This window comes from Canis aureus, chromosome 3 (assembly GCF_053574225.1).
Source record: "Canis aureus isolate CA01 chromosome 3, VMU_Caureus_v.1.0, whole genome shotgun sequence".
NCBI classification, from domain to species: domain Eukaryota; kingdom Metazoa; phylum Chordata; class Mammalia; order Carnivora; family Canidae; genus Canis; species Canis aureus.
In genome coordinates this window covers 60,255,320-60,278,348 of record NC_135613.1, presented here as the reverse complement: position 1 = coordinate 60,278,348, position 23,029 = coordinate 60,255,320, and the positions used below count along the sequence as shown (strand labels likewise).

Below are 23,029 nucleotides of genomic sequence, written 5' to 3'. Positions count from 1 at the left end.
GCATCATGAGTAACAAGGAAAATGTGAAGGGATCCCTGTCATAACTGAAATCCAGCCAGACACGGCAGCTGGAGTGCCAACGACAACAAGGAAAGCTGAAATTACAGTATTTGCTCACTGTGCAGATTATCCCCACAGAAAAATAGGAGGCGTAGGTAAAAAAACAGCAATAGGATGTATCAAAACAGTGGATTTTCCCATGGTATGAGTATAGCAGGGAATTTGGGGTCCCTTTTTGGTACCAGTTTTACAGGAATACTTGGTTGACTCATTAAAATTAAATCAATGACTATTTTCAAGTTTGTCATCTTCTGACATGGGGTTTTGGGGAATTGGGATATTCTGCTGTCAGCAGCCTGTGACATTAACTTGCTTTTCTTAAAATGGTTTTCCCTGAATTTTCCATTCTCCTACACTTGGTGCCTGAGGTAACCTGATCGAGGTTCACCTAGCAATAGAATTTGCATAATCATTAGCTCTAAAACTTTCCTTGGTTATTCCCTTCCTTCCTTGGGGTCCCATCCTGGGCCTTCATCCTCTCTGCTCTGTGGTGGCTTCTTGACATCACATATAGCCCTGGCCTGAGGCTGCAGATTGATGAGTGACACTTGCTTATCATGCATAATGGGTTCAGTGTTCCCCCACTGATACCTCATCTCTTTGGGATGAGGAGGTTGTGGTTTCCATAAATATTCTGCCACCTTAGACCCATGCAGCTTCTATTTTCCTTTATGTATTTCTTATGTAGGGGCCAAGGCCCCAAAATGTGCCACTGGGGCATATCAATTATTTAAAATAAAAGTTACTCAAGAGACAGCCTGGGCAGGAAGGCCACTGAGACTGTCCTCTGTCCCCCTGAAAGCAAGAGATAAACATCCAGGTGAAAGGTGCCCTCCCTGTGCCAGGAGGTAAAGACACGTCCCTGTCACCACACGTGGGAAATTCAGAGCCAAGAAGGCCGTGTCAACCACCCTCGTACTCTTTGCTGATGTGCTATGCCGGCCCAAAGTCTGTTCACAACTCCTTAGTAACTGAAGCTGCCAAAGCTATGTTCTCTTTGTCCTGTCAATGCCCCACAGATTTACCGGCTCTCTGCCTCCAAAGTATAACAATTGCTTGCCTTGGTCATTTCTTCAGGTCTCAATATCTTAACACGACCTCTGTGGGCACGTAGTAAACCATGGGGGTTTTTCTCCTGTTAATTTGTCTCATGTAAATGTATTTCTTAGTCCAGCTGGAAGAGCTCGAAAGTCAGAGGAAGAATTTTTCCTTCCCATCACTTCAATGTAAAGTAATGATTGATCCCATCAATCTGTGACTTAAACAGAGAGATTTGTTTTAAATATTTTATTTATTTATATGAGAGACGGAGAGATAGAGATAGTGACAGGGAGCACAGGCAGAGTGGAGAGGGAGAAGCAGAGTCCCTGCTGAGCAGGGAGCCTGACATAGGACTCGATCCCAGGACCTTGGGATCATGACCTGAGCCAAAGGCAGATGCTTAACCAACAGAGCCACCCAGGCACCCCAGAAGTTTGTTATTTAAAATTACATATTTCTAAAATACAAAAGATACTCCAAAGGTGATACCATATGTATCATTGAGTGGTAAGGTTTCAGCCTTGGCCTAGAACACCTAACCCTGTCTATCCCCAGTGCCTTACAGTCTTCGGCTGTGGCCTCAATCTCTTTAAGAACACATGAGGAAGGGGAAACAGACACAGGAGAGATGACACATGGAGTCCAATTCCCTAACCACAGCATCTCCAGCCTATTTGTTAATATTGTCACTACAGAAACAGGGGCTGGCACTCAGGAAGGCTCTCCTGGTTTCTCACCCATCAGTCTGAGCATATGATACAACTGTTCCTCCTGTCTTGTGTAGGTGGGGACAGGGGAGTGGAGGCAGCTCTTGGCTGGAGTTTGGGCCTGATTTTTGCCATTAGAACTCTGGTCAACAGGCAAGAATAAATGGTGTAGGGAATTCAGTTTGCATGCATCTGTCGGGGAGGAAAAATTTACTTTGCCCTTTCAGGTTCTTCTAATTAGAATAATAATCAGATTGACGTGAGACAGATTAATAGGAGAAAATAAAATTTAATTTCATAAGTGTGGGGAATCCCCATAGACATGAGATTCTAGAGGGAGTCAGGGGCAATGAAATGTAAATGTCATCCTGGAAAGGCAGAAGCAAGTAGGGGGCAGGGTCTTCAAAGGGGAGGAATGAAATTCACAAGAAGGCGACAAACAGTACATGTTTAGTAACAGATGTTTGCTGGGCACTCAGAAACAATGGGACAAAGAGAGGACTTTGAACAAACAGGCATTGCTGGGTTCCTCCCTGTCCATTGTAACCTGTTCATATCATAATGCAGTTCTCTCTCTTCCTGGAGCAGGCCCTCTAAATTCTTTTAGGCAGTTAGGGGAAGGTCAAAGTTTCTTTCCAAGTCTTTTGGGCCCTGATTATTTTCAACTGAAAAAAATCTCCATGCCAAAGTGGCCAACCTCAGGGTGGCCTGTCATCATCCCCTACATGTCATTCAAAAATTTGGTTCTAAGGAATCATTACTAAACACATTCACTCTATAAGAATGAGAACTGAGACAACATGAGCAATGGCAAGTGGCAAATTTATGAGACTAAATGGACTTACATGTAAGTGATAAGGTTGCATGGAAGGCAGCAATCACCTGCTAGAAGTCTCCAAGCTCCAACAAGTCAGGATGTGCAGGGACATTTATCTAGTGGCCTGTAAAGTACTTTGCACTTCTACAGAGAAGGGTGTGGGTGCTCCCTTCTCCACTGCCTGCCCGCCCATTCTGTGCTGAGTCTATCATCTGTTACCGGTCACCATCACAAGGGAAGAGGTCTGGAGATTTAGGGGATGATTATGACCATGACAGGAGCATCTTTGCTGTGCATGGTTTTTCTCAATTTCAAGAATTCTCGAAATTGGGTCTAAGACCACTAAAACTATAAGCAATTTTTAAAAAATATAAACACATTTTTCGAGAGAGATTTATCACCTTTATGACATCTTCAAAGACATTCATAATCTCCAAAAAGTTCTGAGCCACCATTCCACAAGTCACTAAATGGTGGTACAGAGTAGAACATAAAATCTCTTTAATGAATCTGCAACGATGAGGGGAAAAAAGTACTATGGTAGTGTGGACTTAAGATTCCCTTCCATTGTCACAGAGGTGAAATCTGGAAACAGAGCACATAGCCATCCTTACTAGGAAAGCCTTGAAAATTTTGCTCTAGCTAAACTCTGGAATAATGAGATTTTTAAATGAGAAAAGGTTGAATCCATATTGGATGACTTGGGGGTTTTTCTATGTGGCTATCATTAGTGAGAAAAGAAGGAATCAGAGAAATATATGTAATATAATTCCATTTCATAGACAAAATCATGACAAACTTCTTTCCCCCTTACATGAGTGTGAGTATGTGTGTGTACTGTTTAAAAGAAAACCAGAGGCCCACGGTAGCCTGTACATTAAGGCGTCACTTAGTAAACCAAGACTTAATATCTAACTTAATTACAGTTTCACCTCCCCCAGGAATGTAATCTCTAACCAGCCAACCTGGAATGTTCTGGTCAATACTAGTAGGTAATCTGCTCTGAGACCCTTCCTGTCCCTTCAGAAGGGCAGCCTTGCCTAAAACAATGCATTCTTTGCTAATAATTTCCTTTTTCCAACTCCTTCTCCGCCGTAAAAAAAACTTTCCTGTTCTTCAATTTGACAGAGCTCCCCTCTACATGCTAGATGGGATGCTGCCTGATTCACGAATCGTTTAATAAAACCAATTAGATCTTCAAATTTAGTCGATTGAATTTTGTTTTTTAACAATACAATATGAGCAAGAAAGAAAAATGTAGAAGGCTATCTAGATTTTTGTAAAAAATTTATTCATGAGAGACACAGGCAGAGGGATAAGCAGGCTCCCTGAGAGGAGCCCGATGAGGGACTCCACCCCAGGACCCCAAAAATCATTCCCTGAGCAGTGATCAGTGGTTCCCAGGACCCAGGATCACTCCCTGAGCAGATACTGAACCACTGAGCCACCCAGGTTCCCCTATATCTAGATTGTTAATGAAGAGGAACCAGAGAGCAGGATAGGGGGAGTTATTCATTGGAGGAAGAAGACAAGAGGGGGCTGCATGTCAGACAAATGGACTAACAAACAGCAACGAGACCCCTGTGTTGAAAAAGGAAGGTGTCCATGACATAAATTGCATGCATAAGAACTCATTTCTGTAAAATTAGTTGAATGTGTATTTATGGATGAAGAGAGGCAGAGAGGAATAATGACCATGGTGGTGGTCATCTGATGAATGAAATATTCATTGATACTCTGTTCTTCAACTTTTACAAAGTTGATCCCTTACTCTTTTCCTTATAGTTCTTGTAGTTCAAATACATTATGACTGATATGCATTATTATATAATCAGAGAAAAAGATTAAACTTTTATTGTGATAAAAAGAAAAACATTTGCTTATTTTTATCAGGTGCCCATTCTCATTCTCGATGTATAATTCCAGTAGCCACTAAATTAATTATGTTCAGAAATAGGACATAGAAAGCCCGTAAATCAAGGTCTCTGTGTCAAGCACCTTATTTGTGCAGATTCAACATGGATCTGGCATCAATGAAGGGGCTTAGAAGTTGGAAGGAAACAAACTTAGTAAACGCACGTTAGTGGTGTAAGGGAGGCAAAACTGTACCTCCACCCACCCTGGGTTTTCAGACGGAGCTCTTTAACAAAAAGTTTAAGGAGAGAAAGACCGTGAGCTGCATGCAGCCCACATCATGCAGAAAAACCCTAAAAAAAAAAAAAAAAAAAAAAGTAACTCAGAATGGCGGCTCAGAATTCCAGTTCATAGTCCATCTTGCACAAAAAGCAGTATGTTTGCAGAGACCTAACAAGACAAAGGAAAGCAGATTCAGGCTTCCAGGGGCAGCAAACACAGAGAAGGTAAACCATGGTGGAAATGAGTGGAGTGAGGTGTGTTCCTGGAGTCCTCCAGTCTGACTCTGGTAACAGGAGAACTTGTATCTTGCCTCTGGCAGAAAGGGGGAGGGGAGCTTTCTCTGCTTTTACTGTTTCTCAATTGTCTTCAGCTCAAAACAATTTTTGTGCCAAAGAGACATATTTGGGAGTGTTTTTTAACAATACGATATGAGCAAGGAAAACAGCTTCCTTCTGTGTATGAGAGAAAGAAGTCAGAATGAGAACAATCCGCTCAGTCCCAAGTGCAGAAGCAAGGAACACAGAGCCTGCGAGAGGCTTGCGGCAGGGGAGGTGGGGGGTGGGGTGGGGCTTGAAGCAAAGATGCGGGTGTCATGGGAACTGTGTTGCCACAAAACACCTGTGCATGAGCCCTGGAAGACCAGCTGCCCCAGGACTGATTAAAAGCAGGATCAAAGTCTTTCTAAAAGCTGTCAAGGGGATCCCTGGGCGCCGCAGCGGTTTGGCGCCTGCCTTTGGCCCAGGGCGCCATCCTGGAGACCCGGGATCGAATCCCACATCGGGCTCCTGGTGCATGGAGCCTGCTTCTCCCTCTGCCTGTGTCTCTGCCTCTCTCTCTCTCTCTGCGTGTGACTATCATAAATAAATAAAAAATTAAAAAAAAAAAGACTTAAAAGCTGTCAAGAATGTGACTAAACACACAGGGAGTTCTCTGTGTGAACGATTTATGCCTAAAACACAGTTATTTAGATATTATTGTCACTCACTATGAGATATTTTCCATTTGTAAAATGAATTCTAAGCATGATTCATGCTTCCTTGCAGGGCTTATTAATCATCTGATGGAGTTGGTGGTAGAAAGGAGGAAGTTCCTTGCTGTCTCCACAGAGTGGATCTTTCTAGGGCCACCTTAGGCAGGAAATCCCAAGAGCTTGTTATTCATAGTGAAACTGAGATGTGAAACTTGAGTTCATGAATGTTCTTGGTTCTAAGGAAGAGCCTCTCTCCTTTATCTGTATTCGTCTGGGATATGTTAGGTAGCCATCCTGCACAGAGTATTCCACTTCCAATTTGGTAAAGCCATGCCCAGGTGGCTTCATTCGGTTCCCACTCGTGTGTGGGTGCCCGTGTGTGTTTATGTGTGTACTTCCTTCTTTTTGCTTTCCCTTCCCTAGATGTCCTACTTGTCCTCCTCTCTATGGGCCCATGTGATTCTCCAGCTGGGCCCCATACAGTTTACTTTGGTCAAGAGCCTGGCATATCCCAGTGGAAGAGCACTAGCTCAAAAATGATCTCCCTCGCAAACTAGTAGTGCTGATTGCATGTCTTCCAGTAAAGACTAGTTATGACTGCACATTTTTCTGGTGGAGAGTCTTAGGTCAATATTTTGAAGTTCTTTATGTCTTTTAGAGTGCTCTATGGCAATGAAAATGTCCATGAGATTAGTAGCTCTTTAAGGAGTCGTTAAACAATACCTGATTGAAAAATTTGTGGAAAGGCAGCTGAGAGTGAGAAAGGCTTCTGAGGAGTCTAATGTTTTTGGTTGGAAATGGCTCAGGAATTGGGATGGGCAGGCATTTCAATATTTCATAAGTATTTTGCTGATTTAGGGACAGGCATAGAAAAGAAACTGCTTGCTGCAGAAATGTGAGCACATGCCTATGCTAGGTCCAGGGAGGTCCCCTCTATATTTTTGTTTCAATTCCTTTAAAATCAAACACCTATTTATTGACTGCTTCATCATACTCCCCTTGTGTTCTCTGAGGCTGAAAAAGGGTCCATGACCATTGGTAATTTATAAAATGTATGCACTTCCTGGAAAAGTTAGATAAAACATTGAGAAAATTATATTTGAAATGTATGAATAGTAACAATGATGACGAGGAGGAGGGTAGAGCACACCCACGATGCAGAAAGGACCATGTTAAATAGCCTGTATAGGTAACGAGTATGAACCTCAGTTCAGCTGCGCTAGATATGATGCATTTTTAAAACACTTAACCTCAAATCTGAGGTTCCATCGGGCTGGCAGAAGGTTCAACTTCAACCACTCTTGCATTCTATGTCCTCCATTTCAGTTTGCCCAGCCTGTGAGTTCTTCTCTTCTGCTGAGTTGCTTGTGTGGCAGCCCCCTTCGGGGAGCTAGACACACCAAGCCCAGATCCCATTGCCCTGCTGCACCACACCTGGACAGCGCAGCCACGGACTGTCTCCCGGACAGTGGCTCCTGGAGCCACAGACTCCTTCAGTACTTCCAGCATTGGCTCAGGTAGAAAATATCCCTCTTTTCTCAAACCGTAGCCATTTCAGTGGATTAAGCTTCTTGGAAAGAAGGCCGAATGAGAATAATATGATCAGTGTCATAAACGTTGAGGCAAAACCACAGAGTTGGCTCACCGCTTGAGTAGAGCTTGAAGGAAAGGAGAGAAATATAGGGAAAAAATGTCCTGGTTTAAAAACTACCTAATCTCACTCTTGAAGAGAACTATGTAGGTTCTGTCTAATCCATTGATTTGTTTTCTGAGTTGATCTAACTCACAAATATAGCTGATCAATCCTTTGTGAGAATGTCACAGCTTCTTACTGACACAAAGTTCAACAGATTTGCCTTCTGTGGTCTAAATAGTGCCTCTGAAATCCAGTTCCCTTGGCTTTACAAACGTCTTCCAGAGGCTGTGCCTCATATCAGCCTCTGGGAGATGCCATGTGGGGCCAGCAGATGTGGTGTCGTTGTCAGCTACTGACTAGCAGCAGGGGGTCTACGCTACTACAGGTCATATGTTCTCAATGGAGGCAATATTCTCCCCCCTAAGTGGGTAAAATTGGTCACTGGGGGCAAAAAAAAAATCATCTTTTTCTTTAATGTATAAAGGACAGATAACCATAGTACATATAAACAGATACATAGTATATCTCTGGTATTAAAATTTCATGAGAGTAGGTCTAAAACCTCTGTTTATGGGGGGCAGTGATGAAAGAAATGTTGAGAGACATGCTGTAGGTGTTACAAAAGGAGAACCAACATCTATGGTCAGGCTGTTAAGGTGCCAGGCATAGCACCAAGCAGTTTCATGCATCATCTTATTTAATCCTCCAAACAGTTGTTTATGGATGAGGAAGCTGAACTTACATGACTTGCCCAAAGCCACACAGTTTGTAGGTAGCATAGCTGAGGTTTGAGGCCAAGACTCTTTCCAAAGCCTTGCTCTTCTCGTTAAACCAGACTGTAAAATCAAAGTCGGTGTGGACATATCTGCGTCATTATCTTCACCCTTAGGCATTCACCTTGTTGTTGGGGAGAAAGAACAAGAAAATAAACAGTTGACTAACAACACATATGTGTCTGCTACCACGTTGTGTCTGCTTTGTGATATGCGCATAAGACGTCTGCTTCCTGCTGCAGTTCACGTTTCACACTTAGTTTATTGTTTGAAGGGGCACCACTGGCTGCCGGGAAGAAAAGGGACCACAGAAGGAAACCACAGTGACTTTTACCTTCATTGTTTTCCTCCCTCCATTTTCTCTCTGTGGGCTGCACCCCATGGGACCAATCTCACTCCTGAACTGCACTCTCTGGTTTTCTTGCCAGTACTCGGCAACTCCCCATTTGGGGGTTGGTGAACCTGGTGATACAGTTTGAGATTGAGCCCTGGTTTGAAAGGCAACATATTTCTAACCAGTTACTCTGATGTTCTCTGCCTTATGGACAGTTGAGTAGCAGCCCCATGTAGGGTCATATTCTAGGTCATTCTGGAAGAAGATGGGAGGGGACTCTAAGAACTGTCTCCACCATCAACATTCGCTCTTCTCTGGGCTGTTTGTGATTCTATGCTGGGTGTATGTGGATGCACTTGTGGTTAAAAACCATTATTTAGGTTGACTTTTCTCCTATGTGGAAAAAGTTAGCTGGTCTAACCCAACCATGGCATGACCAATATTCAAGAACAGAGGTAAAAGGAGAAGGCAAAGAATGAACTTTTATTAAAGTCTGTCATATGAAGGTAGGTGCTTTCATGCATGATGTCACTTATTTTTTACAAAACCTTAATATTATCCTCATTTTACATACAAAAAAAATGAAGCATGGAAAAGTTAGTCTAAGTGCACACAACTGGCTAGGGTGACTTTTAATGTCCATGTTCTTCAGGGGTGCTCTTCAGGGTCAATTCCTGGGGAGCTCTGGCAGCAAAGTCACTTAGCAGTAGGACATTCCTCAGGCCAGGGCAGGGAGGAAGCACACAGAGGTGATTCTCCAGAGAGTAGACCAGGAGCTACCTCCCTGGGCATCCGTTTCACCTAGAGCTTCCTCCTGGCCCCCACAACAGCCAAGGGGACACCCTGCTTTAACTGAAAAGACTGAGAGTATCACAGTGTCAGTGTGTAGTGTTTGCAGTAGTAAGATACCCAGAGGAAGACAGAAATCTGAAGAAAAATCAAAGTCATATGTACCAAAATGATATGTGCTGTAGCAACAAGGCAGGGCAGAGTCAGAACACCTCCCAGATGGCTCCTTAGGCAATTCACTTCCTTCTTCTGGACTCCCCAGTCTTCATCCATAAAAGGAGAAGGTTAACTAGCTGAAATTTTCTTCCTACATGAACAGGCTATTGGTGAAAGGGTCAGTTATGGAATTTCTTTGTATATTTGGGCAACATTTCTCTTCCCTGGTCCTTGCTGATGACCATGTTCTCATTTTCCTCTAGATCCTCAGGGATGACACCCCAAATAGTTGAAAGTGATTATATCAGGGATATGCCTTAGAATGACCTGGTGTCTGCCTCAGGAAGGAAACAGTGTAATAGAGAATCATTGTGCTATAGACTTTGCTTTTTACTAAAGAAGATCTTGAAAAAAAAAAGAAGAAGAAGATCTTATCAACAAGTGGTCCCTGTTATGAGGGCCTCTGACCTCGGCCACTTTCTGCTCTCCTTCACATGGGCCACTGCCAGTGACCCCCTGATTCTAACTTCCCTCAGCGTGTCCCCTAGAAGCAGTCTGGGCCTGGATCATAATCTTGTAGCTCCTTCGGACACAGGAGAGGGGTCTGGGCACGAGGCGATCGCCCTTCTCATCCCCATTGCCAACTCTTCTAAACGTCTTCCCTGAGAGAGAGCAGTAAAGGAAGAAGATTAGCAAGTTGCTAAACCTGTAAGGTGTGTCAAGCAGTAGGCTAAGTACTCTTCCCTATAATTTAACATAATCCTGGTAACAACTCTTGAGGTAGCTGCTATTTTTATTCCAATTTCACAAACGGAGAGATTAAGTCTTATACAGATTAATGACTGTGAAAGATTGTAGAAGGAGCGAAGATTCTCAGGCTGGGTAGACTTGACCCCAGAACCTAAGCTCATAGCCCCTGCAATGTTCTACGACTGCTCAAATGGCCCTTTCCCTCATACTCAACCCCTGTGGGGCATTTGGTAAGCCAAGACCAGAGACCATTAAAATTTGGGTATAGTTTTGTTTTTATTATTGTTTTTGTGAGGAAATTTTTTCCCCTTCCTTTGTATCTTGGGCATTTTTTCCCCTTCCTTTGTTTCTTGGGCATTTTTGCCTTGTATCTTACATCCTACACTTTCTAGACTTCCTGAAATTCTTCCCCAAACCAGACCCCTTCCTGGTATGATGAGTAAGACCAATTCTTGTATGTTCTCAGTGTGGTTTAGGAGCACATCCTCTGTATAACGATCGCTCCCACAAAGAAAGTTTATTCTTGATATTCTATAGGCCCTATTCTCCAACAAAATTCATCCATGCCTATTTCTTGAGCATCTACTAACCTCAAGGCAGTCTTAGGCACAGAAATACAGTGGTGAGCAAGGCGGACAGACTCCACTCTAATGGAGCAACATTCTGCTGGTAGAGAACCAGCCCGACCCATATTTTCTGATAAATCCCACTTTTTCCTGCTTTCTAGCCAAACCACTATGCTTCATTTATGATTCTTGAGTTCAGTATCTGACAGAATTACTATACAATACTTCTACATGATCTTCCCCTTCATGGATCCTAGAGCCATACCTGGTTGCAACCATAAGCTGCATGACACTCCTTTTGGGCCAAGAAAGGAAATGAATATTTGTGAGCATGTATGGTAAGTGCTCACATTTATAATAAATGTCTTGTTTCATCATCTCAAAAGCCTAAGGAGGCAAAGATCATTATCCTCATTTTCAAATGGAATATCTGAAGATCCTAGAGGTCAAGTCACAGAGCTTGAAAAGGGCAGAGCCAGAGGGAGGATGCCAACCAGCTACAATGCTCCTACAAGTGCCTCCTTGATTTTCTGGAATGCCAGCCTCAGGGAAAGGCTGGGAGCAGCTGGCAGTTCCCAGGGGGTTGGGAGGGAGGTGGGTCACAGCAGTGACTGAATCCTAACCCACCACCGGTGGCCCCTCTATGAGACCATCCGCACAGAATTGAGAGACAGCCCCCCCAGCTCCCATGTCTACCTGTGTGATTTATGCTGGATTTTCAGATGTTTTTGTCTCCAAACATTCTCTGTGACTGACAAGCAGATCCTGTGTGAACAGAGCAACCAGGCCAAGGGAAAGGAAGCTGAGCAGATAGGGAGGTAGATTTCAGAGGCAAACCTTTCCTATCTTCCACAGTTGAAGTGTTGACATTAGGCTGCCAACTCCAGCCTATTAGGGAGGTATGGGACGTGTCCTCTGGAATCTCGACCCAGGTACACAGTTGGGATCGGGCATAAGTTAGAAGAGGATCTAAGCTTGAACAACACATAAAGCAGACATCAAAGCATCAGGATGTTATAGACTTTTCTGTGTTAAACTTCAAGTCTCTATATATCACAGTTCTCTAGGGAGCTAGAGTCAGCTTGGAGAGGATTCTTCTACTTTATTTTATTCATTTGACATTTTAAATTTTGTTTCTTGAAAAAGCTTATTTCACCTACAGTAAATATAAGGAAATTATTATAGTAAAAATTCAGATACTGAATTTTCTAAACATACATTTTAAGTTACTGTTACATTTTCAGTGTGTAGTGTTTCTCACCTAATGTGTTATTCTATAGGGCTTATTTATTTTGAAGGATATAATAAAATCCTCTGAGTTGTTGAATGATGAGTTTGGTGCTTATTGACCCATTGTGGTCCTAGAAAAAGATCTGTGCTTGTGTTTGCGTGTTTTTGAGATAAATCAAGGGATGATATCAACTGTGAGTCACTCGAAGGATTTCATATTCACAGAACATGGCCTAAGGACTATATAAGTAAGGACATTTGAGGAACTTTGTACTGAGAAGGAACTGGGTAGGTTGAGTTGAGCCATTCGCAAGTTTAGAATGAAGTTTCTTCTGTTGGTACTGATCCTGCAGGTCACTGCTTCGGGTACCATTCCTCTGACCAACTCTGCAAGCTCTAAAGAAAATGATGTGGCATCCAGTCAAGTAAGTATTGACACTAGAGTATTTACCCAGCTTGATTTTTGTCTTTAAAATTTATTGCATTGACCAGTTTTATCTTGAAAAGTACTAGCTGAAAACTAGTTTAGGAGACTACTTGCTTCTAGCCCTGTAGAAAGGGCTAGAAAAGTGCACAGCTAGTTTGCCAAAGAGAATGTAAGAAAGTGGTATTGTTTCTTTGCCAAAGAAAATGTAAGAAAGTGATATTGCTTTTGAAGGAGTGTTATAAAAGTCTCCAATTGAAACTGTCCTACAGGTCACTGCTTCCAGACCTGTTCCACTGAATAACTCTGAAGAAAATAATGAGACATACGCTCGGGTAAGTATTGACACTTAGAGTATTTACCCAGCCAATTTTGTCTATAAAATTTGTTGCATTGACTAGTTTTATCTTGAAAAGTACCAGTTGAAAACTGGTTTAGGAGGCTATTTGCTCTGAACACTATATTTTTCTTTGCCAAAGATGAATGTAGGAAAGGCATTGGTTTTTGAAACCATGTTATAAAATTGGTGGATGAACTTGTCCCTTTTACTAAAAAGCTTTGGCTGAGGAGAGTTAGTTCAAAATAATTGGAGTTCTACTTCTGTTCAATATTTTACAATAATCATTTAATGCTATTTAATAATCTGAGGTTTGAGCAATGGCTTGGTTATGTAACCACTTCAGCCTACCATGATGATTCAAGAATACTTTTTACTTTTTACTTTCAGACATCCCAGATATTTCTTCATGAGCATGTTTTAAAAATTGGATTTTTTCCATTTGTTTCTTTTCCCTAATTATATAAGTTTGGACAATCTCCCCATTCTCTAAAACTCTTTCAACTTTGCATTTGCCAGAGTTGTCCGTTGTGCTAAGCATTGGATTCCTTTTTTTTTTTTTTTTTAGATTTTATTTATTTATTCATTCATGAGAGACAGAGAGAGAGAGAGACAGAGAGAGAGGCAGAGACACAGGCAGAGGGAGAAGCAGGCTCCATGCAGAGAGCCCAACATGGGACTCAATTCCTGGTCTCCAGGATCACGCCCTGGGCTGAAGGCAGCACTAAACCACTGAGCCACCCAGGCTGCCCGAGCATTGGATTCTTAAGCAGGAAAATTTTATCCCAACTTAAATTGATAATTTATGCATCCTGACAATAAAGGTTTTGCTGTTTACTTGATGCCATGATATGCTAGATACTGAAATATATTTTAACAGATGGAGACAAGGTCAAAGGGGTAGAGACATAAACGTGTTTCCAGTGGGCTTCCAGTAATCAATATTGGTAATAGTTTGGGGCTCACCTTAACGGCAAAGAGAATTAAGATTTTTTTCTCCGTATAATTAATTTTCTCATACATCGTTCAGAAGCACCAATGTGCTGTTGAGTCAAACATACAGAGCTCCATCAGAAACCCCTCCATGTACTATAACTAAATGTATTTTTTTCAGAGGTACCTGGAAAACTTTTACGGTTTTGTGATGGACGGAATTCCAAAGACAAAAATGGGAGTTGGTGGGAACTTGATGGAGAATAAAATCCAGGAGATGCAGCAGTTCTTAGGGCTAAAAGTAACTGGGAAACTGGATGCATCTACTCTGGATATGATGCACATGCCTCGATGCGGACTGCCTGATGTTCAACACTTCTCCACGATGCAAGGGAGACCAGTATGGAAGAAACATTTAATTACCTACAGGTAACATTGTAGCTGTGCACTTTTCTACCTTCCCATAGGTCTGACGCCCAGAAACCTGAACCACTCAGAGAGAGCCCCAAGTCTGGAAGCAGATAAGAAGCCTCCCTCAGTTGTTAGCATTTCCCCTGTGTTGATATTCATTCTTTCTAGAAGCGGGGATTGTTCACTCAAGGAAGAGTTGTTTGGCTTGTCAGCCCAGAGCAGAGTAGAAAGGCTGCAAATAAAAACTAAATCTATAATAAATAATAGACACGAGAACATTTTATAGGATGGTCAAAATGGATAAATGCAGAGGTCTGGGAGCAGAGGCAAAAGGCATAAGCTTCTTTGAATGTAAATCCTTCACAAAGAAAACCCATACATTGTAAATGAGAAGAGATCCAATTAGAGTCCCTTTCAGGAGGAAGCTGCCTAAGGATACACAATTCTGTAGCTAGTGATGCAGGTTTTTATTATCTAGACTATCGATCTATGAAATGATTCCTCTTCCACCAATGCAGGCAAAAATGAAGTATCACAATAAAAGAATTAACACATAGCTTTAATATATTTTTCTCTCTTTTGTTGTTTTGCTGGTAAAGAATAAATAACTACACTCCTGACATGCAGCCTGCAGATGTTGACTATGCCATCCACAAAGCTTTTGAAGTATGGAGTAATGTGACCCCCCTGAAATTCAGGAAGGTTAATTCAGGAGAGGCTGATATTATGATACTTTTTGCATCTAGAGGTAAATAACATAGACTTATTTCATCTGTATTGTTGGCATGACCTATAGCATGTGAAGGACTGATTTTCCTTCCTTTTACAAAGCTCATGGAGACTTCAGCCCTTTTGATGGCAGAGGTGGCGTCATAGCCCATGCTTTTGGACCTGGACCTCAGATTGGGGGAGACATGCATTTTGATGAGGCTGAAATCTGGACTAAAACCTACAAAGGTAAGAAAAGAAACCATTAAAAAACCCTAAAACCAAAACCAAACAAAAAGCAAAGAAAAAACCAAAATCACTACACATGAAAAACCCTTTATAGATCCTAAATTACATCCCACTTTTGAAAGGATGTATTCTGAAAATGATTAGAGGGTAGAAAGACTCATTCTGATTATAATGTGTCACTAAATAAAATGTAACACTTTGTCTCAATTTCACCCTCTATAAGTTGAGGATACTGAGCTAGGTTATCTTAAAGATCAGTTTTAAGAATCCTGAGGATGAGCTAGTTCATTAGTGTGAACTCAAGAACCCTAAAAGCCATAGTTTAGAAAGGTAAAAACTATAATTTAGTCAGTTTTTGCCAAGTGGTCCATAAACTCAAGCAAACACAGATACTAAGTATGGGTATGCCAGCAATGCTAGGGTAGGGGTTGTCTGCATGATGCATTATAAACTGACACTTTCTTAGATTTATAGTGACACAGAATGATGAAGTTATAGTGCAGAAAATTTAGAAATCCCTGTAGCAAAACACAAGATTATATGGTCATATGGTCTCTTGAGGTTCCGAGGTTGGAACAACAGAATGTCCAGGGGATCATCTGACAATGCCTTGTGTGTATTCACAAAGGAGGCTATAATTCACTATCCCTCTCAGACAGTTGGGGGGAGAGAAATAACTAGTCTCCCCTGTTTGAAGGAATCAGTATCCATTGGAAAATTCAAACCCTCATATCACAAGCCTTACTAATATTTCCAGGGGGAAATTCTAGATTATGACTAGCTCATGTGGAAAGTAAATGGAAAGTCTTCAAGATGGGCTCTACTCAGCACCCCCTTCTCTGTATATTGCATACCTCAGATGGCAGTGTTTTCATAGACCAGAAAGGCTATTTGTTTTAGTCTGACACATGGCCTAAGGCTTATTAAATTCTTGACTGAGAAGAGGAGTTTTGCATCATCAAAAGACAAGCTATACAGAATTAGGTCCACATTGAGCTGCAAAGCCTTAGCTGGTCATGTGTTAATTGATGATCAAGGTTATTTTGGGTGTATAGTCTTTTCATCTGACATGGTAGACTTGGGTTGGTTAGCCTCACAGAATGTTTTAGAATTCTAAAGGACTTTAGAAAAATAATTTAATACAGATATTTATGGAGAGAGGAAATTAAGAGCAAAAAAAGGTTAGCAGCTAGCTCTTGGAGAAGCTGGGACAGAATGAGCATTTCCTAGCTCTCTTCTTTTAACCTAGTGTGTAGTTTCCACCTGTCTGTGTTGCCTTATTTTCACTTGGTGCAATTCTGTGCTTTCAAAAAGCTAAATTACTTATTAAAATTATAACTTAAAGTGCTGACTGTCCGCCCACTTTTTTGACCCGGTAAATTAAATGAACAGTTCTTTCAGTGGTTGCTGAGTTTCTATCACAACATCAGATAGGGGTGCTGTTTGGTTACAAAGATAAAGAGGACACAGTCCCCCATGGAAGAGCACACAATCTAGTGGGAAATAGATCACACGCAGAAACCCATGATTCTGATATAAGGCATTATGGGAATTGAAAGTAGGAGAAATTCAGATTTAGGTCAAATTGTAATAGGTTTTGCCTACTTTCCCCAGTTTTAGGCAGAGTGCAGAGAGTGAGTCTTTGCTTCTTTGCTTCTTTCTCATTCTCTGTGAGTTAGCTGCTGAGCCCCTGGGTTAGAAGAAATGCTCAGAGGATCTGTGTTCCTAAAGCACACCCAACCCCCACCCCAGGAGAAGTGTTCTCTCATTGTTCACACCTGGTGCTGGAGAGTAGCTCAGGACCAGCCCCCACAGCTGAGTGGGGTGTGACCCTGGGAAAGTCAGCTTTTCTGAGCTTTGGTTTTGCCATAGGAAAAGACAAAAATGAAGGTGTTGGACTAGAACATAGGTAAATAAAATAGCAGTCAGGAGCTATTCAAATCTTCTCAAAACTGAGAAATTTGATATATACCCCTTTCTGTTACCTACAAAGGTACATTCTCTAGAACATACAGAAAAAAAAAGAACAGGTGTGACTGTAATTGGAGATATAAATATGTCTGCAACATAAGCATAGACTTTGATTTCATTTTGAATCATTTACAGTAAAAGAATGAGCTTTTGAGCCAAGAAATTTAGATTTGAACCTTGGTTCAAGCACTTAGTTTGGTCCATTAATCTTGCTGAAACTGTGTCCTCATTTGGAAAGAGAGAGCGCAGTAGCTTCCTTTCAAGTCACATACGGAACAGACGTGCTGTGACACAGACCTGGAACTTAATATGGCCTTATATCTGGGTTTAGTAAAAGATGGTTGGCAAAAACTTTTCCATATCCACTGAAGCCCAATCAAGAGTAAAAGCAGAAAAAAAAAAAAGAGTAAAAGCAGAAAGGAGCAGAAATGATGTGGAACAATGAGAACAATTAAACAGAGCTACAAATTATTCTGGAAATGTCCACAACAGAATATGTGTCAGGTATCTGCTGGTGCTGAGATCCTTTTTGTCCACAGTAGGACATTTGACAACATTTGGAGACATTTTTGGTTGTCAAAACTGGAGGGGTTTGCTACTTGAATTTAAGTGGTGAGCCCAGAGATTTCTAAACACCTGGAGAGCCCTAACCACAAGGAATTATTTGGCCTATAATGTAGGCAGTGCTGACATTGAAAAGCCTGGGTCAGAGGGAAAGGAGATAAGTATTCCCAAATGGGTTCCTTTTCACTGTATCAGATTTCAGTTATATAATTGTTCTCTGGATGCAGACATATTTCACTGCTCTTTTCCCCTTCTGGTTGGTTTCCTCTTAGGCACAAACTTGTTCCTGGTTGCTGTCCACGAGCTTGGTCATTCCTTGGGTCTTGGCCATTCCAGTGATCCAAAAGCCATCATGTTCCCTACTTACAGTTATGTTAACCCCAACACCTTTCACCTCTCTGCTGATGATATACATGGCATTCAATCTCTCTATGGTGAGTTGAATTTCTTTACTGTTTTGCCTTACAAAGATACTCTTATGAAGAGTCTCATAGTAACTATATTTGAATAAAACAGTAACCTCTGTCTTTTGTCTTGAGCCTCAAGAAAACCCTATGAGGGAGGTAGCACATATATTACCTTCATTTTGCAGAAAAGCACAGGAAACCCAGTATGCTAATCCCATGACAGGGGCAGAATCTGAGCCTTCCGGTCTCAGATTTGGTCTTTCTGTCCAGTACACCATTGTCTTTGAAGAAGGCATGCAGAGAAATAATCTGCCTGGAACAGGAAAACTAGAGTGATCAGATTTTTCTCCTCCATGACGTGACATTGAGACCATGAGGGAGAAAGATCTTTATTGTATGCTTCCTGTGAGTGTGATAGGAAGCATAAATTGCTTTTTATGCATTTTTCATCCAGAAAACTGAATGTTTTATTTTTTATTTATTTTTTTAACAGAATGTTTTAAAAAGAATGGTTCTTCCCTGTAGCAGTTAAAATGCATATTTTTTCCCCTCATGCTTCTTGAAATGTATTTTCAGGAGGTCCAGAAAAACACCAATTCTCATCAAATACAGATGGTACAGAATCAGCCAACTGTGACTCCAATTTGAGTTTTGATGCTGTTACTACAGTAGGAAATAAAATATTTTTCTTTAAAGACAGGTAAAATCATCTTCATATCTAACCAATATTAAAGGCTCTGTCCTAGGATTTTTAGAATGTTTTGTCAGAGATTGGTGGGAGATGATGGAAAATGAAGTAAATAAAAATTAAGGAGAGACTGGGACTCACTTCTATAGGAAGTAGACAGCCTGAAGGTTTCGAAGGGAGAGGGTGGTGTGATTATATTTGTGTTTGATAAGAAGGCTGATAGGTTAAAAAAATGGATTTGCAAAAAGAATCTGGGGTGAGGAAAGACCAGGCAGGAAGTAAAGCCAGACTACTTTAATCACAGGTAAAAATGGTCGTCTAGGACTGCAGGTGAGACAGTACCTATTTAAAAGTCTTGATGGTTCTTGATTATAGAGAAAGGAATTCCAGGATAACTTAGAGCACAGATTGAAACAAATATTGGAGAGGCATGGAGAAGATTAGTATTTGGTATATGCGACAAATATTCTCCATTTTTTAGATTGAAGAATAATTGACATGCAATATTGTTTCAGGTGTACAGCACAATAATTTGATATTTATATATATTATGAAGGAGTCACCAAAATGAGTCCAGCTCCATCTGTCACCATACAGAGTTGTTACAACATTACTGACTGTATTCTCTGTGCTGTATATTACATGCCTGTGTCTTACTACACAACTGAAGTTTGTACTTCTTAATCCTTTTCACTTATTTTGTCTATCCTCCCATCTTCTTCTTGCTGATAACCATCAGTTTGTTCTCTATGAGTCTGTTCTGTTGTTTGTTCATTTGTTTTTTGGGTTTTGTTTTTTTTAGATTTCTCATTTAAGTGAAATCTATGAAATTTCTTTCTCTGACTTATTGCACTTAGCGTAATATGCTCTAGGTCCATCCATGTTGTCACTATGGCAAGATTCCATTCTTTATTACCACATCTTCTTTATCCATTCATCTGTTGATGGACATTGACATTGTAACCGTATGTTGGGTATTGTAAATAATGCTCCAATGAGCATAGGGTACATATGTCTTTCCCAGCTAGTGTTTTGTTTGCTTTGGATGGGTACCTAGAAGTGGAATTGCTGGATCATATGGTATTTCTATAATTGACTTCTTGAGGAACCTCCATATGGTTTTTCACAAGTGGCTGCACCAGTTTGCATTCCCACCAACAGTGCACAAGGGTTTCCTTCTTTCCACATCCTCACCAACACTTGCTATTTCTTTTTTTTTTATCCTAGCCATTCCAACAGGTGTCAGGTGATCTCTTCTTATGGTTTTGATATGCATTTCCTGATCGTTAGTGATATTGAGCATTTTTCATTCATCTATTGGCTGTATGTCTTCTCTGGAAAAATATCTATGCAGGTTGTCTGCCTATTTTTTGTCAGATTGTTTGATTTTTTTAAAATATTGAGTTGTATGAGTTCCTTATATATTTTGGATGTGAATCTTTTATTAGATATATCTCTTGCAAATATCTTCTTCCATTAGAGTGTTTGCCTTTTCATTTTGTTCATGGTTTCCTTTGCTGTACAGAGCTTTATAGTTTGATGTAGTCCCTCCCACTTGTTTATTTTTGCTTTTGTTGTCCTTGTCTGAGGGGATGGATAAGAAAGAAAAAAGAAGAAAGAAAGAAAGAAAGAAAGAAAGAAAGAAAGAAAGAAAGAAAGAAAGAAAGAAAGAAAAGAAAAAAAAGAAAAGGAAAGGAAAGGAAAGGAAAGAAAAGAAAAGAAAAGAAAAGAAAAGAAATTTTCCAATGTTCTACATCATTTCCACTCCTTTCTGCTTTTACTCTTGATTGGGCTTCAGTGGATATGGAAAAGTTTTTACCAACCATCCTTTACTAAACCCAAATATAAGGCCATATTAAGTTCCAGGTCCTCTGAGTCACTGGGGACTGTTTCATACCACATCTGTTTTTTTCTTTCTCCCTTCCTCCTTCCTTCCTTCCTTCCTTCCTTCCTTCCTTCCTTCCTTCCTTCCTTCCCTCCCTCCCTCCCTCCCTCCCTCCCTCCCTCCCTCCCTCCCTCCTTTCTTTCTTTCTTTCTTTCTTTCTTTCTTTCTTTCTTTCTTTCTTTCTTTCTTTTCTTTCTTTCTTTTTTAGAAAGAGACATTTAATGCTGTTCTTAAAAAAAAAAATTCAGGCTTACATTTAGATCTGCCCTCTCGATTGTGACCAAGGCTACGCTGCTCATATTTGCTGGGATGCATGTGCCTCCCCCATGGAACGGCAATGATGGGGGCCCCAGAAAGAGAGGTCATCAGAGGAGGTGAATATGATCCAGTCCTGAAGTCCCCCAGTTTAGCCAATTTTTGGATGAGGCAAGACAGAAGTGGAAGCAGGGCTGAGCTCTGCTGGTCAGGGCAGCTGCCTGCCTTGGTCTGTAGGGAGATGGCTGGGGCCAAGGGCTTAGGATAGGGGAGGTGCCTGTGACCCTCCTGAGGGGTAGTCCCAGCAACCAGGGGTCTGGGAACATTTGCTCATCAAAGCTTTCGTATTTGACCTTTAGCAGAGCAGAAGCTAGAAGACTCCTGTGGTCCCCTTTGTGGTGCACACGTGTATGCTATGTGCACAGCTGGTGGTGGCAGCCTAATCTCTGAAGCCAGTGTCAGAGAGCTCACTGCCCATATTTTCTTCTAGAAATGTAATGGTTTCAGGTTTCTACATTTTAATCTCTAATTCATTTTGAGTTTATTCTTGTGTATGGTGTAAGAAAGAGGTCCAAATGGATTCTTCTGCATGTAGCTCTCCAGTTTCCCCAATACCATTTATTGAAGAGATGTCTTTTCCCTGTTCTCAGATCCTTTGTCATAAATTAGCTGACCACTTAAGTTTGAGTTTATTTCTGGGCTTTTTATTCTTTTCTGTTGATCTATGTGACTGTTGTTCTGCTAATACCATACTGTTTTGATTAATTTAGCTGTGTAGTAAAGTTTGAAATCTGGGAGCATATTACCTCCAGCTTTGTTCTTTCTCAAGATTGCTTTGGAATCTTTCCTGGGCCATACAAATTTTAGGATTCTTTGTTCCAGTTCTGTAAAAAAAAAAAAAAAAAAAAAGTCCTATTGGTATTTTGATAGGGATTACACTGAATCTGAAAATTGATTTGGATAGTATGGATATTCTAACAATGTTGCTTCTTGCAGTCCATGAGCATGTATATTTCCATTTATTTGTGTCTTCTTTAGTTTCTTTCATCAGCGCCTTATAGTTTTCGAAGTCCAGGTTGTCCACCTCCTTGGTAAAATTCATTTCTAGATATTTTATTTTTCTGATGCAATTATAAATGGGATTGTTTTATTAATTTCTTCAGATAGTTTGATATTAATGTATAGAAATACAACAGATTTGTATATTGATTTTATATCCTGCATCTTTACTTAGTTCACTAGTTTTTTGGTGGAGTCTTTAGGGTTTTCTAATTATAGTACCATTCCATCGGCAAATAGCAACAGTTTTGCTTTTACCTTTCCAATTTGGATGCCTTTTATTCTTTTCTCATCTGATTACTGTGGCTAGGACTTCTGACAGTAGATTCCATAAAAGTGGCAAGGGTAGACTTCCTTGTCTTGTTCCTGATCTTAAAGGAAAAGCCTTCAGCTTTTCACCATTGAGTATGAAGTTAGTGGTGGGTTTGCCATACCTGGTCTTCATTATGTTGAAGTGTGGTCCCTCTATAATAATTTTAATGAGAGTTTTTTTTATCATGAATGGATGATAAATTTTGTCAAATTCTTGTTCTGTGTCTATTAAAATAATCATAATTTTTATCCTTCATTTTGTTAAGGTGGTATACTGCAATGATTTGTGGATATTGAACCACCCTTGCATCCCTAGAATAAACTCCTCCTTGATAGTGGTATATGATCCTTTTAATGTATCATTGAATTTGGTTTGCCAATATTTTGTTGAGAATTTCTGCATCCATGTCCATCAGGGATATTGACCTATAATTTCTTTTGTGGTGTCTTTGTCTGGTTTTGGTATCAGGATAATGCTGGCCTTATAGAATGAGTTTGGGAACTCCTCTTCTTCTTCTTCTTCTTCTTCTTCTTCTTCTTCTTCTTCTTCTTCTTCTTCTTGAATAATTTGAGAAGAGTAAAGATTAAGTCTTTTTTATTCGGTAGAATTCACCTGTGAAACTGGTCTTAGATTTTTATTTGCTGGGAGTTTTTGATTACTGATTCAATTTCATTTCTAATAATGGGTCTGTTCAAATTTTCTATTTCTTCATGATTCAGTCTTAGAAGATTGCATGATTTGGGGAATTTATATCCACTTGTTTTGGTTGTCCAATTTATTCACATGTAATTGTAGTTGTAGTCTTCTATGATCCTTTGTATTTCTGTGAAATCAATTGTAACTTCTTTTGTATTTATGAA

The 23,029-nt window shown here is 40.6% G+C and overlaps 1 protein-coding gene across 5 annotated transcripts in view; it reads left to right on the top strand.

Annotated features, from left to right (window-relative positions):
* The window catches only part of MMP12 (matrix metallopeptidase 12), a 39,484-nt gene that overhangs the window by 12,344 nt on the left and 4,111 nt on the right, over positions 1 to 23,029 (top strand). For 2 of the 5 annotated variants that reach the window (XM_077893260.1, XM_077893259.1), the window contains 8 exons: positions 7,058 to 7,248; positions 12,319 to 12,390; positions 12,662 to 12,724; positions 13,841 to 14,088; positions 14,670 to 14,818; positions 14,902 to 15,027; positions 17,835 to 17,996; positions 18,546 to 18,669. In XM_077893260.1, the coding sequence (XP_077749386.1) occupies positions 13,871 to 14,088; positions 14,670 to 14,818; positions 14,902 to 15,027; positions 17,835 to 17,996; positions 18,546 to 18,669 (779 nt within the window). In that variant the 5' untranslated portion in view covers positions 7,058 to 7,248; positions 12,319 to 12,390; positions 12,662 to 12,724; positions 13,841 to 13,870. Of the gene's footprint in view, positions 1 to 7,057; positions 7,249 to 12,232; positions 12,391 to 12,661; positions 12,725 to 13,840; positions 14,089 to 14,669; positions 14,819 to 14,901; positions 15,028 to 17,834; positions 17,997 to 18,545; positions 18,670 to 23,029 lie in introns of those variants that run through there. The other 3 variants (XM_077893257.1, XM_077893261.1, XM_077893258.1) reach the window with 2 other exon arrangements.